The following is a 15,469-nucleotide window of genomic DNA, read 5'->3' as shown; positions in this document are numbered from 1 at the left end:
GCAGCAGTCTACCTACTGTGCCACCGTGCTGCCCTTATCAGAATGGGAACTTCTGCTGGCATAAAAGCCATTTGGGGACTCCTGTTGATTTCCCCGCCTCCACCGGCTTTCCTGCCTTCTCCAAACAGGGTGGAGAGTCCCGGGCAGTTTAAATTGCAACCAGAGGCCTGCACACCTACTCCACTGCTGACTAGAAGTTCAGGACCAATGTTATTTCGAAATTCAGGTTCCAGGACTAGTTTTATGAGGTACAACAATCTTAATCCCATGCTTATGATCATTTGTCAAATGTGTGTCACTACTCCAGTGTGATCACTTGCTCTACTGTCAGGCTATTATAATAATTGTATCATAGAATTTAGCCTATTGTTGACAACAAGGTCACAGAAGATGAGCATTATACTGCAGCTACTGAAACAGGACTTTAGAGAATTTTGTTTGAACGAATTCCACCAGCATTCAAGGACAATGAAGAGAAATATCTGTATGCATTAAAAAATGCAGGTAGAGAACTTTGCTTTCCCTCCTCTGAGTGGTAAGACAGTGCAAAATGTCTTTGCTCCACCTCCCACCACTCTCCAATAGCTAATCACTGTACAATATTGTAGGTGGTGTACTTGACAAGCTTTGTGCTATTGTATCCCCCAGTTTTCATTCTCATTACTATGATTACCTAGCATATGATGTTTATCATTGAAGTGTTACTTTGGAGAAAGTTCTCATCTTCACCCGTGATTGGGCGGTACATTGGTGAATTGATCATCCAACTATTGCAGATTTTTATTCTATCGTTTTACAGTAGGTTACCATCTAAACATTGAAGATAAGAATTTTCCCTGTAAGTCACATGAATAACTCATCCAAAACGTCTGTGTTTTCTTATTTTACTGTATAGGTTAGCCTTTGCACTCCAAGTGAAAACACACCTACAGAAAGTTTAGCCAGGTTGGTCAGCATGATGTTTCAGTGGTTTCATTCCACTGCCTACATGGTCGATGACGAAGTGGGGAGCCTGGTGGAAAAGCTCAAGCCTCAATTTGTCACCAAATGGTTGAAGACTGTGTGTGATGTTCGATTTGATGTCATGGTCATGTGTCTTCTTCCCAAACCTCTGGAATTTGCAAGAGTAAGTTTATTTTAAACCTGAAAATACCCCAGTAAATCCCATTCACAAAATCCGGGACAAATCTAAGCTGGTCAATTATATTTTCTCCATCTTTTGGTGAGAAATATTCAGCCCCAATCACAGTTCCTCAGGTGATGAAATGCTCTGTCTCCACATGCAGCAAGAACTGGACAATACCCAGACTTGGGCTGATCAGTCTGGCAGTTAATCCTGGTGTCAGGCAATGATGACTTAGGGTGCATAGACATCTCCCCTTAACAATCATAGGCATTACCAATGATATGTCTCACTCACTGTTAACATTCTTGGAGTCACTATTGATGAGAAACTTTATTGGACCAACACTCAAATGCTATGGCAACTAGAGCAGGTCATATTTTGGGTAATCTGTAGGTTGTGACCCATCCCTTGACTCCCTAAAAGATTTCTACCATCTCAAATGCACAAATTAGGAGTGTAATTGTTTATTCTTCAATTGCCTGGAGGGTGTAACTCCAATAGCACTCGAAGCTTGAATCTATCTGGATAAAATAGTCCACTTAACTGGCACTTCATCCATTGGTATAAACATCCATTCCCTCTACCAGTGCTGTATAATAGCTAGAGTGCATCCTGTCAACTTATCTTCTCTCCAAACATACCCTTGCCTTTGTTTAGCTGCTGGGTTTTTCAAGTTTGGGATTCCCGAATTGAAATTTGGAAACCTGATGCCGGCTCACACAGGGAAATTTAATCCCAGGAACTCCCCCTGTAAGGTGGCCCCCACCAAAGGTCGCCAGCATCACAGATGTCAGTCTTCAGCCAATACAATTAACTCCACGTGATATCAAGCAGCAGCTGAAGGTACTAATACTGCAAAGGCTATGGGTCTTGATAATATTCCAGCAATAGGGATGAAGACTTGCACTCCAGAACCAGCCGCACCCCTCGCCAAGCTGTTCCAGTACAGCTACAACACTGGCATCGACCCGGCAATGTGGAAAATTGCCCAGGTGTGTCCTGTATACAAGAAAGGGAACAAATCCGACCCTGCCAATTATCGCCATATCAATCTACTCTCCATCATCAGCAAAGTGATGGAAGGAGTCATCAACAGTGCTATCGTGGGCAAAATCTGGCTGAAGGAGTGTAATGTGGGGAAATGTAAAGGAGAAATCTGAGGTGCAGTGGGATCTAGGTGTTCTAGTGCATATGTCACAAAACATTAGTATACAGGTACGGAACAAATTCAAGAAGGCTGATAGAATGCTGTCCTTTACGAAAGGAATTGAACACATTAAGGATGTTATGATTCATTTACACAGGACCATTGGTCAGACCCCATCTCAAATATTACATGCAGTTTTGGTCTCCTAATTTATTGGAAGGATGTAAATGCATTGGAGGCAGTTCAGAGGTGGTTTATTGATTGATATGTGGAATGAGTGGGTTGTCTTGTGTTGACATGTTGGAGAGGCTGTGCTTGTTTCTCCTGGAGTTCAGAAGAGTGAGGGCTGACTTGATTGAAGTGTCCAAGATCCTGAATGGTCTTAACAAGGTGGACGTTGAAAGAGTGTTTCCTCTTGTGGGTGAATCCAGAACTCGGGGACAATGTTTTAAAATTAGGGGTCATCCTTTTAGGACAGAATTAAGGAGAATTTTATTTCTCAGAGGGTTATGCAGTTTTGGAACTTTCTGCCTCAGAAGGCGGTGGAGACGGGGTCATTGAATATTTTTAAGGCGGAGATAGATAGATTCTTGTTCGGCAAGGGAATCAATGGTTATGGAGGGTAGATGGAAATGTGGAACTCAAAACACAAACAGAGTGGCCATGATCTTATTGAATGGCGACACAGGCTTGAGGGGCCAAATAGCCTACTTCTGCCCCCATTTTGTATGTTCATATGTTTGTAATGTCAGATGTGAGTTAACTTTGGACATCTTCAATGTGGTTCTCAGTGCATATAACAGACAATACAAACTTGCTTTGAATTTTAGCACTACCTGAAAAAGGGGTAATCAACAGTGCTATCGAGCGTCACTTGCTTAGTAATAACCTCACTGACACCCACTTTGGGTCCTGCCAGGGCCACTTAGCTCATAACCTCATTATAGCCTTGATTCTAACATGGTCAAAAGTGCTGAACTTTGAGTGGCTGCCCTTGATATTAAGGCAACATTTAATTGAGTGTGGCAACAAGGAGTCCTGGCAAAACTGGAGTCAATCGGAATCAGAGGGAGAAGTCTCCACTGGTTAGAGTCATACCCAGCACTGACGAAGTTGGTTAAGATTGTTGGAGGTCAATCGTTTCAGTTTCAGCACATCACCACAGAAATTCTTCAGGGTAGTGTCATAGGGCCTGTCCCAGTTCAGTTACAACACTGACATCTACCTGGCAATGTGGAAAATTGTCCAGCTAAGACCTGTACATAAAAAGCGACAAATCAACCCCTATGGTTTCCACCCCATCACTTTACTCTCGACCAATAATAAAGTGATGGAAGTGGTCATTAAAAGTGCTCGCAAGTGTCACTTGCTCAGCAATAACCTGCTCGCTGATGCTCAGTTTGAGTTCCGCCAGGGCCATTCAACTCCTGACCTCATAAAAGCCTTGGTTCAAGCATGGACAAACTGAACTCCAGAGGTGAGGTGAGAGGGACTACCCTTGACATCACAGTAGCATTTGACTGAGTGTGGCATCAAGGAGCCCTGAAAAACTGTAGTCACTGTGAATCAGGGGGAAAACGTTTGGCTGGTTGGCGTCTTCCCTAGCACAGAAGAAGATTGTGGTTGTTGGTGGACAGTCGTCTCGCGTCCAGGCCATTGCTGCATCAATTCCTCAGGATAGTGTCATAAGGCCAACCATCTTCAGCTGCTTCATCAATGATCTTCCTTCCAAGTAACATTCATGCCAAACAGGTCCCAGGCAATGTCCATCTTCAATAAGAGAGAATATACCAATCACCCTTGACATTCAATGGCATTACCATTGCTGAATTCACAACTGTCAACACCCCAGGGGTTATCCATTGACCAGAAATTGAACTGGACTAGCTATATAAATACTGTGGCTACAAGAACTGGTCAGAGACCAGGAACTCTGGGACAAGTAGAGCAGCTCCTGACTCCCGAAAACCTGTCCATCCTCTACCACAAGCCAAGAGTGTGATGGAACACACTTTACTTGCCTAGATGAGTGCAGCTCCAACAATCCTGATGAAGCTTAACACCATCCAGAACAAAGCACTTGATTGGCACTCTGTATACAAACATTCACTCCCTCCACTACTGACGCACAGTGGCACCAGTGTATACCATGTATGAGATTCACTGCAGGAACTCACCAATGCTCTTTAGACAGCACCTTCCAAAACCCCAGCCACCACCATCTGGAAGGACAAGGGCAGCAGACACATGGGAACACCACTACGTGCGAGTTTCCCTCCAAGCCACTCACCATCCTGACGTGAAAATATATCACCTTTCCTTCATTGTCGCCGACGTCCCAATCCTGGAACTCTGTCTCTAGCAGCACTACAAAAAAATCAGAATGATGAACAATAACTGCTTCATAACATTTATTAATTCCATTATGAATTGCGATGATAGCAGATTTGAGCATATCCCTTTTCTCCAATATCAATCATCTTTTTAATTCTCTGTAATCTGTCCCCTCCATTGTTGCCTTGAGTAAGTGTGAGAAGTTCATGGACATTTTTGAAGACTTGACCCCATCCATTCAATTCCCTTTCCTGCATTCCACATACTCCTTATGTTGGATGATTGAGGAGATTCCCCCAAAAGCTGTGTTCTTCAACCTCCATCTCTTCCTTTGAGCATAATTAAAATCCACCTCTTTGACTTCTTTTAGTTGCCTCTCCTCTGTTTTTCTATATGAAAGGTGCTATCGAAATGTAAGTTTCTGTTGTACTGAGGCAATGTGTGGTTTCAGGTTGGTGGGTATTGGGACAAGCGCTGCAGTACTGTGACACAACTGAAAGAAGGCTTGAATCGCATCCTGTGCCTTATTCCATACAATGTGATAAATCAGGCTGTGTGGGAATGCATTATGCCAGAATGGTTGGAATCTATTCGAACTGAGGTGCCAGATAACCAGTTGAAAGAGTTCAAGGAGGTTCTAAGGTATGTGCAAAGTGCTTCACTTCCATTCCTTTTTTTTCCTTAATTATAGCGCTAGATATCGTAACTTTTATAACATGCCTGTGGCAATAAAACTAAAAGGGTGAAATGATAAACATTCTCATGGAGGTAACAAGATACGACAAATCTTTTCCAATTTAATTATGTTTATTTCTAAGAGCTTTGAACTCCCCATTAAAAAGTTATTGCATGTCTGTCTGGTGAGAAGTCATGCCTCATGGGAGTGTGGGTTGGAGAATTGTTGTTGCATTGTAGTAGTCCTATTTCAGAGTGTGAGAATCCTGAATTGACCCGTAAATCCTTACATCAGAGATAAATCAATCTACTTACCTACTCCATTAATAAACCAGGTGCAGTAGTGCTGAAATGGTCTTACAAAATAGGGTGAACCTCTGTGCTCACAGCTCTGTGTCACATGGTCATCAGTCTTTTCACACAATTTATCATCCATTCAATGCTTAGTAAGAAAAAACCAATAGACTTGAATTATATATACCTTTCATGAGTTCAGAATATCCCAAAGGCCTTCAGAATCAATTATTCACAAACGATCAAACCCTCCACCACCACCGACGAACAGTGGCAGCCATGTGTACCATGTGTACAAGATGCACTGCAGTAACTCAACAAGGTTCCTTAGTCAACATCTTCCAAACCTACGACCACTACCATCTAGAAGGACAAGAGCAGCAGATACCTGAGAACCCCACCACCTGGAAGTTCCCCTCCAAGTCACTCACCACCCTGACTTGGAAATATATCGCCATTCCTTCACTGTCGCTGGGGCAACGTCCTGGAACTCCCTCCCTGTCAGCTTAGTGGGTGTACCTACACGTGAAGGACTGCAGCGGTTCAATAATGCAACTCACCATCACCTTAACTAGGGATGGGCAATAAGTGCTGGCCTAACCAGTGATGCCCATATCCCATAAATTAATTTTTAAAAGTATTTTGAAATGTTGGATGGAATTTAATACCCTCCCCCACCCTTCCTGGAAGGTAACATATTCAACAAAACGGAAGTGTGTGGGGTGGGATCGCCTCTGCCAGATTAAATCTGGAGCAGGAAGGCTCATGGAAGGTGTTCCCATCTGGATGATAAATAAGGCCCTATTTGCCCACTTAAAGCTCTCATCCTGCCTTTGTTGATACTCAATCAACAGTGGTCAGGAGTGTCACCATGCAGGAAGCCCCCAAAAAATTATTTTGAGTTTGTATACACAGTCCCAGGTGGGATTCTTTATTTACAGGCACTCTGCGTCTGATTGAGGGACCAGGTATGGGGAAGTGGGGGGCGGGGAGTGGGAAGGGGGGGAGGGAGTTCCAGTGAGAACCATCCTGACCTTTCCTCTGATACCCTCAACCCCCAGCAAGAAACCCCTCCCCGTGACTTCCATCCCGCACTCACTCACCTGTGAGTGAACAATTGTGGGCCCAACACCGATCCCTGAGGGATACCACTACCTACTGATTGCTAACCAGAGAAACACCCATTAATCCCCACTCTTTGCTTTCTATTAATTAACCAATCCTCTATCCATGCTACTACTTTACCCTTAATGCCATGCATCTTTATCTTATGCAGCAACCTTTTGTGTGACACCTTGTCAAAGGCTTTCTGGAAATCCAGATATACCACATCCATTGGCTCCCCGTTATCTACCGCACTGGTAATGTCCTCAAAAAGTTCCACTAAATTAGTTAGACACGACCTGCCCTTTATGAACCCATGCTGCGTCTGCCCAATGGGACAATTTCCATCCAGATGCCTCGCTATTTCTTCCTTGATGATAGATTCCAGCATCTTCCCTACTACCGAAGTCAAGCTCACTGGCCTATAATTACCCGCTTTCTGCCTACCTCCTTTTTTAAACAGTGGTGTCACATTTGCTAATTTCCAATCTGCCAGGACCACCCCAGTGTCTAGTGAATTTTGGTAAATTATCACTAGTGCATTTGCAATTTTGCTAGCCATCTCTTTTAGCACTCTGGGATGCATTCCATCAGGGCCAGGAGACTTGACTACCTTTAGCCCCATTATCTTGCCCATCACTACCTCCTTAGTGATAACAGTCATCTCAAGGTCCTCATCTGTCATTGCCTCATTTCTATCAGTCACTGGTATGTTATTTGTGTCTTCCACTGTGAAGACCGACCCAAAAAACGTGTTCAGTTCCTTAGCCATTTCCTCATCTCCCATTATTAAGTCTCCCTTCTCATCCTCTAAAGGACCAATATTTACCTTAGCCACTCTTTTTTGTTTTATATATTTGTAGAAACTTTTACTATCTGTTTTTATATTCTGAGCAAGTTTACTCTCATAATCTATCCTACTCTTCTTTATAGCTTTTTTAGTAGCTTTCTGTTGCCCCCTAAAGATTTCCCAGTCCTCTAGTCTCCCACTAATCTTTGCCACTTTGTATGCTTTTTCTTTCAATTTGATACTCTCTCTTATTTTCTTAGATATCCACGGTCGATTTTCCCTCTTTCTACCGTCCTTCCTTTTTGTTGGTATAAACCTTTGCTGAGCACTGTGAAAAATCGCTTGGAAGATTCTCCACTGTTCCTCAACTGTTTCACCATAAAGTCTTTGCTCCCAGTCTACCTTAGCTAGCTCTTCTCTCATCCCAATGAAATCTCCTTTGTTTCAGCACAAAACACTAGTGTTTGATTTTACCTTCTCACCCTCCATCTGTATTTTAAATTCCACCATATTGTGATTGCTCCTTTCGAGAGGATCCCTAACTATGAGATCATGAATCAATCCTGTCTCATTACACAGGACAAGATCTAGGACCGCTTGTTCCCTCGTAGGTTCCATTACATACTGTTCCAGGAAACTATCGCGGATACATTCTATTAACTCCTCCTCAAGGCTGCCTTGACCAACCTGGTTAAATCAATCGACATGTAGATTAAAATCCCCATGATAACTGCTGTACCATTTCTACATGCATCAGTTATTTCTTTGTTTATTGCCTGCCCCACCATAATGTTGCTATTTGGTGGCCTATAGACTTCTCCTATAAGTGACTTTTTCGCATTACTATTCCTGATTTCCACCCAAATGGATTCAACCTTATCCTCCATAGCACCGATGTCATCCCTTACTATTGCCCGGATGTCATCCTTAAATAACAGAGCTACACCACCTCCCTTACCATCCACTCTGTCCTTCCGAATAGTTTGATACGCTCGGATATTTAACTCCCAGTCATGACCATTCTTTAACCATGTTTCAGTAATGGCCACTAAATCATAGTCATTCGCGATGATTTGCGCCATCAACTCATTTACCTTATTCCGAATACTACGAGCATTCAACTAAAGTATACTTGTGGCTTTTATACCTCTGTTTTGAATCTTAACACCTCGATCAGTAACCTTTCCTAAGTTATATTTCCTCTTAACTTTTCTTCTAATTTTCCTTGTCGTTGAACCCATATCTTCATGTAACAACCTGCCACGTTGCTTACCGTTTATGTTTTTACTTCCCGTTTTATTCATTTTAGTATTACGGGCCTATTCACTGAGCTGCCTTCAGTCACTGCACCTTGTGCTGTCGCCCTTTTTGATTTTTGACGATGTCTTCTCTGCCTTACACTTTCCCCCCTTACTGCCTTTTGTTTCTGTCCCTGTTTTGCAACCTTCCGACTTCCTGCATTGGTTCCCATCCCTCTGCCACATTAGTTTAAACCCTCCCCAACAGCTCTAGCAAACACCCCCCCCCCCCGGACACCTGTTCCAGTCCTGCTCAGATGCAGACTGTCCAGTTTGTACTGGTCCCACCTCCTCCGGAACCGGTTCCAATTCCCCAATTATATCATTCTATAATTAAAGTGCTGAATTATATTTTATTTGTATTTGTGTGATGGTCTTGATTGGAAGATAATGTTAACATTAATCTATTTCAGCAAAATGTTTGATATTGAACTTTGCCCATTGCCATTTTCCTTGGAAGAGATGTTTGGTTTTATTAGCTGTAGATTCACTGGCTATCCTGCCGCAGTACAGGAGCAAGCTTTACTTTGGCTTCATGTAAGTATATAGAAATGATTATAAATGATTATTATAAATAATTTGAAAACTTAAAATATCGATGTGAAATTAATTCTTAGTTATATTTTAATGGTCCCAGTGTTATAAATTGTTTTAAGTCCATTATTCTGCTGTAAAACCTCTACTCCAGCAGTGCTAACAACAACATCAACCATTGGTTGGTATCTACTGCTTAAAATTGGCGGGTTGGTTAGCTCAGTTGCTGGATGGCTGGTTCTTAATGCAGAGTGACGCAAACAGTGCGGGTACAATTCCTATACCAGCTGAGATTGTCCATGAGGGCCCCCCATTCTCAATCTTGCCCCTCACCTGATGTGTGGTGACCATCAGGTTAAATCACCACCAGTCAGCTCTCTCTCAAAAAAGGGAGAGCAACATATGGTCCTTGGGGACTATGGTGACTTTCACTTTCATTCATTGCTCAAAATTATAGATTCGCTAAGAAATGTTTTTACACAGTTGCACAAAATGACTCCAAATGCCATTGCATAACAATCACCCTGGAATGGCTCTGACTTTGCAATCGATCCCTATTGCATATTGCTTTGATTTCCTTACACTTGCACACTTGTGTTTGTGTGTGTGCGTGTGTGAGTGCACACATACATGTGCAAACAAAAAGTGACAATTTTGACATTGAAGCAATCTGAAAATCTCTTACAGGCAGACAATCTAACCTGATCCTTAAACTCCAGGTCGCTTAAAAAAACTTGCTTTGCTATAAATCCAGAATCAAGGTCTGTTCTGATGTCAAATGAGACTTCCTGGAGCCCTGTGTTTCACTTTCAACTCTTTACCTTTAGTTCAAATGCAACATTTATTAAAGAGCGCTGGAGGCAATTGGTTATTATTGTCAGAGATGATCAAATATCTTTGTTTATTAGCACCGAGAAGTTGTTTAATGACTTTAATACATGAGAATATTCTTACAGTCCAATGTGTTTCCAAATAAATGTATGCAAATGTATAAATCTATGCAAAAAAGATTAACTATTATTGTGCAACCATGCAGACTTAAAAAAAATATCTAATTCTCTTTTGAATTACCACTAATGAGTCATTTTTAAATTATATCGTGCAACAAATTCTGTTTAATTTTATCATCCATCTGTTTGAAGATCTGTCTGCAATGATCAGATATAACACAATTTAATCAACAGTTCGAGAATTACAGTATATTGAGAGGCTTTTAAATTTAAATTTTTCAAATAATAAAGTTATGCTTTGTAAATCATCCTGGTTTTAATATCCTGCTATCCAACAAATGTAACTTTGGTCTAAATTTTGGTTAGGTTTTATCAGAACTGGATATATTAGTTCCTCTGCAGCTGTTGATCAGTATGTTTTCTGATGGAGTGAACTCTGTCAAGGAATTGGCCAATCAGAGAAAGGCAAGAGCAAACGAGCAGCCGGGAAATCTGACTGCTCGAAGGGTAGGTTTCATTTACGTCTGTTTCCATTGACTGGGCAGAGTTTGCAATTGTTTCGTTTGCTGCTTCTCATTTTTCTAATTGTCAAACAGGAGTTAAGAATTTATGGTGGGATGAGCTGGCTTTGTTAATTCCTCCTCTTACTGCACCACTTCACTCAGATTTCAATTTTGCCACCACATCCCTGGCAGTTTGACTAAATTTTAGCATGCAAACGTTGGTGGCGCTTTAATGATGCAATCTTGATTGTGTTACAATTGCTGTAGCGATTGATTAACTATTAAAGAGGTTTGAAATTACAGTTCTTAGCTGAAAGAATGACATGACAAGATTTCACCGTTTGAAAGTTTTATAGAATCGTTACAGTATCGAAGAAGACCATTTGGCCCATCATGTCCATCCTCCTAAAGAGCAATTTACATGTTGCCGCTCCTCTGCCCTTTCCCCACATCCCTGCACATTCCCCATTTTCAGATATTTAGATAATTTATAAAAATGTAGAAAGATTTATAGCACAGAAAGAGGCTGCTCTACCCATCGTGTCTGCTGAGAAACCTCATCTGTGAAGAGAAACAGAGTTAACGGGTGGAATCTTCCACTCTAAAGTTTAATCTGGTGGCGGGTGCGCAAGTAGTAATAATAATAATAATCGCTTATTGTCACAAGGAGGCTTCAATGAAGTTACTGTGAAAAGACCCTAGTCGCCACATTCCGGCGCCTGTTCGGGGAGACCGGTACGGGAATTGAAACTGCGCTGCTGGCATTGTTCTGCATTGCAAGCCAGCTCTTTAGCCCATTGTGCTAAACCAGCCACTGGTTGGTGTACATCACCAGTACATGTGATTCCCGTTGGGGCGATCGGGATGACTGAACATAAGTCATTCTGTAATATTCAATTTGCTAATTATGCATCCGTCCAAAACATGAGTGAATCTTCTGGCAGAGGCAAGCAGGAGGCCACCCTCCCTGCCATTACCTCAAAGGCTTGAAGGTCCGGTGCCATATTTAAAGGACACCCGGATGCCCCCACCGCCCACAGTCTCTCTTCCACCCTTTCAGCTCTGCCCCATCAACCTCCCACTTCACCTGTCCCTCCAGAATTTGCGCAACTTGTGTTGCCAACACTCGATGTGAGTGAAGTTATGAGCAGTTCCCAAGAAGGTGAAAGTGACGTCTTCTGACCTCAAAGCTGTGGTTGAAGTGAATCTCTCCAGGTGCGTGCTGGTAATATGCAGTCGTAAAAGTAAATGTTCTAATTTCCCACTGACATTGTGTGGCATGGTAGCACAGTTGTTAGCATTGTTGCTTCACAGCGCCAGGAACCCAAGTTCGATTCCCGGCTTGGGTCACTGTCTGTGTTGAGTCTGCACGTTCTCTGTGTCTGCGTGGGTTTTCACCGGGTGCTCCGTTTCTTCCCACAAGTCCCGAAATACATGCTTGTTAGGTGAATTGGACATTCAGAATTCTCTCTTTCTATCCGAACAGGCGCCGTAGTGTGGTGACTAGGGGATTTTCACAGTAACTTCATTGCAGTGTTAATGGAAGCCTACTTGTGACACTAATAAAGATTATTATTACATAATTTGGCGAAGGAACTTACTTCCAGTGAGGTAACCTTTTAATGAGCATGCATGACCTGCTAATACATGCAAAAAGGGCTTCCCGACATTGTTCATCAGGTAGCTTGACGTGCCTTTAAAATCCCAAGAACAGAATTCTGACAGTTCATCACGACATTGGGAACTGATTTTTGGCCTCACTGCAAATTAAGTCTCCCTGCCCATCACACTTCCTGCTGCTGGCGCGACTGGAAAATTCTGCCCAACTTTCCAGGTTGATGACCCCTTGCCAATAGTGGTAAAAGTTAGAGATGCGGTAGTATTTTAGCAAGGGGTGGGTGAGACAAGGATAAATGATGATCTGTGTTAGGGTGGAAGGCAGTAGAGATTAAATGACAGGCTAGTTAGTCGTGCAGGCCCAAAGGGAATGGTGATGGGCAAGAAAAGAAACAAAAGATGTGCCCAGAGCAGGTTTGCTGCTCTGTGAACACAAAAATACGAGAAAAATCAAAACATACAAAGAGAAGGGAACAACTGATTACCGAGCTTACAGTTTGAAATTGTCAAACACAGTTTTGGATCTGGAAGACTGCAAAATTCCTAATTGGCAAACGAGCTGCTATTCCTCAAGCTTATATTGAGCTTTTTATTTATTCATTTACGGGGTGTGGGTGATGCTGGTTAGGCCAGCATTTATTGCCCATCCCCAGTTGCCCTTCAGTAGGTGCTGGTGAGTTACCTTCTTGAACCGCTGCAGTCGCTGTGGTGTAGGTACACCCACTGTGCTGTTGGGGAGGGAGTTCCAGGATGTTGCCACAGTGACAGTGAAGGAGCGGCTATATATTTCCAAGTCGGGGTGGTGAGTGACTTGGGAGGTCACTCACCGCCCCGTGGTGGTGGGGTGGGGTTCCCAGGTATCTGCTGCTCTTGTCCTACTAGATGGTAGTGGTCGTAGGTTTACATAGAGCATAGAACATTACAGCGCAGTACGGGTCCTTCGGCCCTCGATGTTGCGCCGACCTGTGAAACCATCTAAGCCTATCTGACCAACACTATTCCATTTTCATCCATATGTCTATCTAGTGACCACTTAAATGCCCTTAAAGTTGGCGAGTCTACTACTGTTGCAGGCAGGGCGTTCCACACCCCTACTACTCTCTGAGTAAAGAAACTGCCTCTGACATCTGTCCTATATATACCACCCCTCAATTTAAAGCTATGTCCCCTCGTGTTGGTCATCACCATCCGAGGAAAGAGACTTTCACTGTCCACCCTATCTAACCCTCTGACTATCTTATATGTCTCTATTAAGTCACCTCTCAGCCTTCTCCTCTCTAACGAAAACAACCTCAAGTCCTTGAGCCTTTCCTCGTAAGACCTTCCCTCCATACCAGGCAACATCCTAGTAAATCTCCAAAGCTTCCACATCCTTCCTATAATGTGGTGACCAGAACTGCACGCAGTACTCCAGGAGTGGCCGCACCAGAGTTATGTACAGCTGCAGCATGACCTTGTGGCTCCGAAACTCAATCCCCCTACTGATAAAGGCTAGCACACCATATGCCTTCTTAACAGCACTATTAACCTGGGTGGCAACTTTCAGGGATTTATGTACCTGGATGCCGAGATATCTCTGTTCATCTACACTACCAAGAATCTTGCCATTAGCCCAGTACTCTGCATTCCTGTTACTCCTTCCAAAGTGAACCACCTCACACTTTTCCGCATTAAACTCCATCTGCCACCTCTCAGCCCAGCTCTGCAGCTTATCTATGTCCCTCTGTATCCTATAACATCCTTCAGCACTATCCACAACTCCACCGACCTTCGTGTCATCTGCAAATTTACTAACCCATCCTTCTACACCCTCTTCCATGTCATTTATAAAAATGACAAACAGCAGTGGCCCCAATACAGATCCTTGCGGTACACCACTAGTAACTGAGCTCCAGGATGAACATTTGCCATCAACCACCACCCTCTGTCTTCTTTCAGCTAGCCAATTACTGATCCAAACCGCTAAATCACCTTCAATCCCATACTTCCTTATTTTCTGCAATAGCCTACCGTGGGGAACCTTATCAATCACCTTACTGAAATCCATATACACCACATCAACCTCCTTACCCTCATCCACCTGTTTGGTCACCTTCTCCAAAAACTCAATAAGGTTTGTGAGGCATGACCTACCCTTCACAAAACCGTGTTGACTATCGCTAATAAACTTGTTCTTTTCAAGATGATTATAAACACTATCTTTTATAACCTTTTCCAACATTTTACCCACAACCGAAGTAAGGCTCACAGGTCTATAATTACCAGGATTGTCTCTACTCCCCTTCTTGAACAAGGGGACAACATTTGCTATCCTCCAGTCTTCCGGCACTATTCCTGTCGACAAAGACGACATAAAGATCAAGGACAAAGGCTCTGCAATCTCCTCTCTGGCTTCCCAGAGAATCCTAGGATAAATCCCATCTGGCCCAGGGGACTTATCTATTTTTACATTTTCCAAAAATTGCTAACACCTCCTCCTTGTGAACCTCAATTCCGTCTAGCCTGGTCGACTGAACCCGAGTATTCTCCTCGACAACATTGTCTTTCTCCAGTGTAAACACTGACGAAAAATATCCATTTAACGCTTCCCCTATCTCCTCTGATTCCACACACAACTTTCCACTACTATCCTTGATTGGCCCTAATCTTACTCTAGTCATTCTTTTGTTCCTGATATACCTATAGAAAGCCTTAGGGTTTTCCTTGATCCTATCCGCCAATGACTTTTCGTGTCCTCTCCTCGCTCTTCTTAACTCTCCCTTTAGGTCCTTCCTGGCTAACTTGTAACTCTCAAGTGCCCTAACTGAGCCTTCATGTCTCATCCTAACATAAACCTTCTTCTTCCTCTTGACAAGTGCTTCAACTTCCTTAGTAAACCACGGTTCCCTTGCTCGACAACTTCCTCCCTGCCTGACAGGTACATACTTATCAAGGACACGCAGTAGCTGTTCCTTGAAAAAGCTCCACATTTTGATTGTACCCATCCCCTGCCGCTTCCTTCCCCATCCTATACATCCTAAATTTTGCCGAATAGCATCATAATTGCCTTTCCCCCAGCTATAATTCTTGCCTTGCGGTATATACCTATCCCTGCCCA

The 15,469-nt window shown here is 43.0% G+C and overlaps 1 protein-coding gene across 7 annotated transcripts in view; it reads left to right on the top strand.

Moving 5' to 3' along the window:
- Positions 1 to 15,469, top strand: part of LOC119951685 (protein unc-79 homolog) — a 269,084-nt gene that overhangs the window by 81,236 nt on the left and 172,379 nt on the right. For all 7 annotated transcript variants that reach the window (XM_038774926.1, XM_038774915.1, XM_038774945.1 and 4 more), the window contains 4 exons: positions 896 to 1,126; positions 5,059 to 5,249; positions 9,182 to 9,305; positions 10,619 to 10,759. In XM_038774926.1, the coding sequence (XP_038630854.1) occupies positions 896 to 1,126; positions 5,059 to 5,249; positions 9,182 to 9,305; positions 10,619 to 10,759 (687 nt within the window). The remainder of the gene's footprint in view (positions 1 to 895; positions 1,127 to 5,058; positions 5,250 to 9,181; positions 9,306 to 10,618; positions 10,760 to 15,469) is intronic.

This window comes from Scyliorhinus canicula, chromosome 2 (assembly GCF_902713615.1).
Source record: "Scyliorhinus canicula chromosome 2, sScyCan1.1, whole genome shotgun sequence".
Classification (NCBI taxonomy): Eukaryota; Metazoa; Chordata; class Chondrichthyes; order Carcharhiniformes; family Scyliorhinidae; genus Scyliorhinus; species Scyliorhinus canicula.
This window is presented reverse-complemented; position numbering and strand designations above follow the sequence as displayed.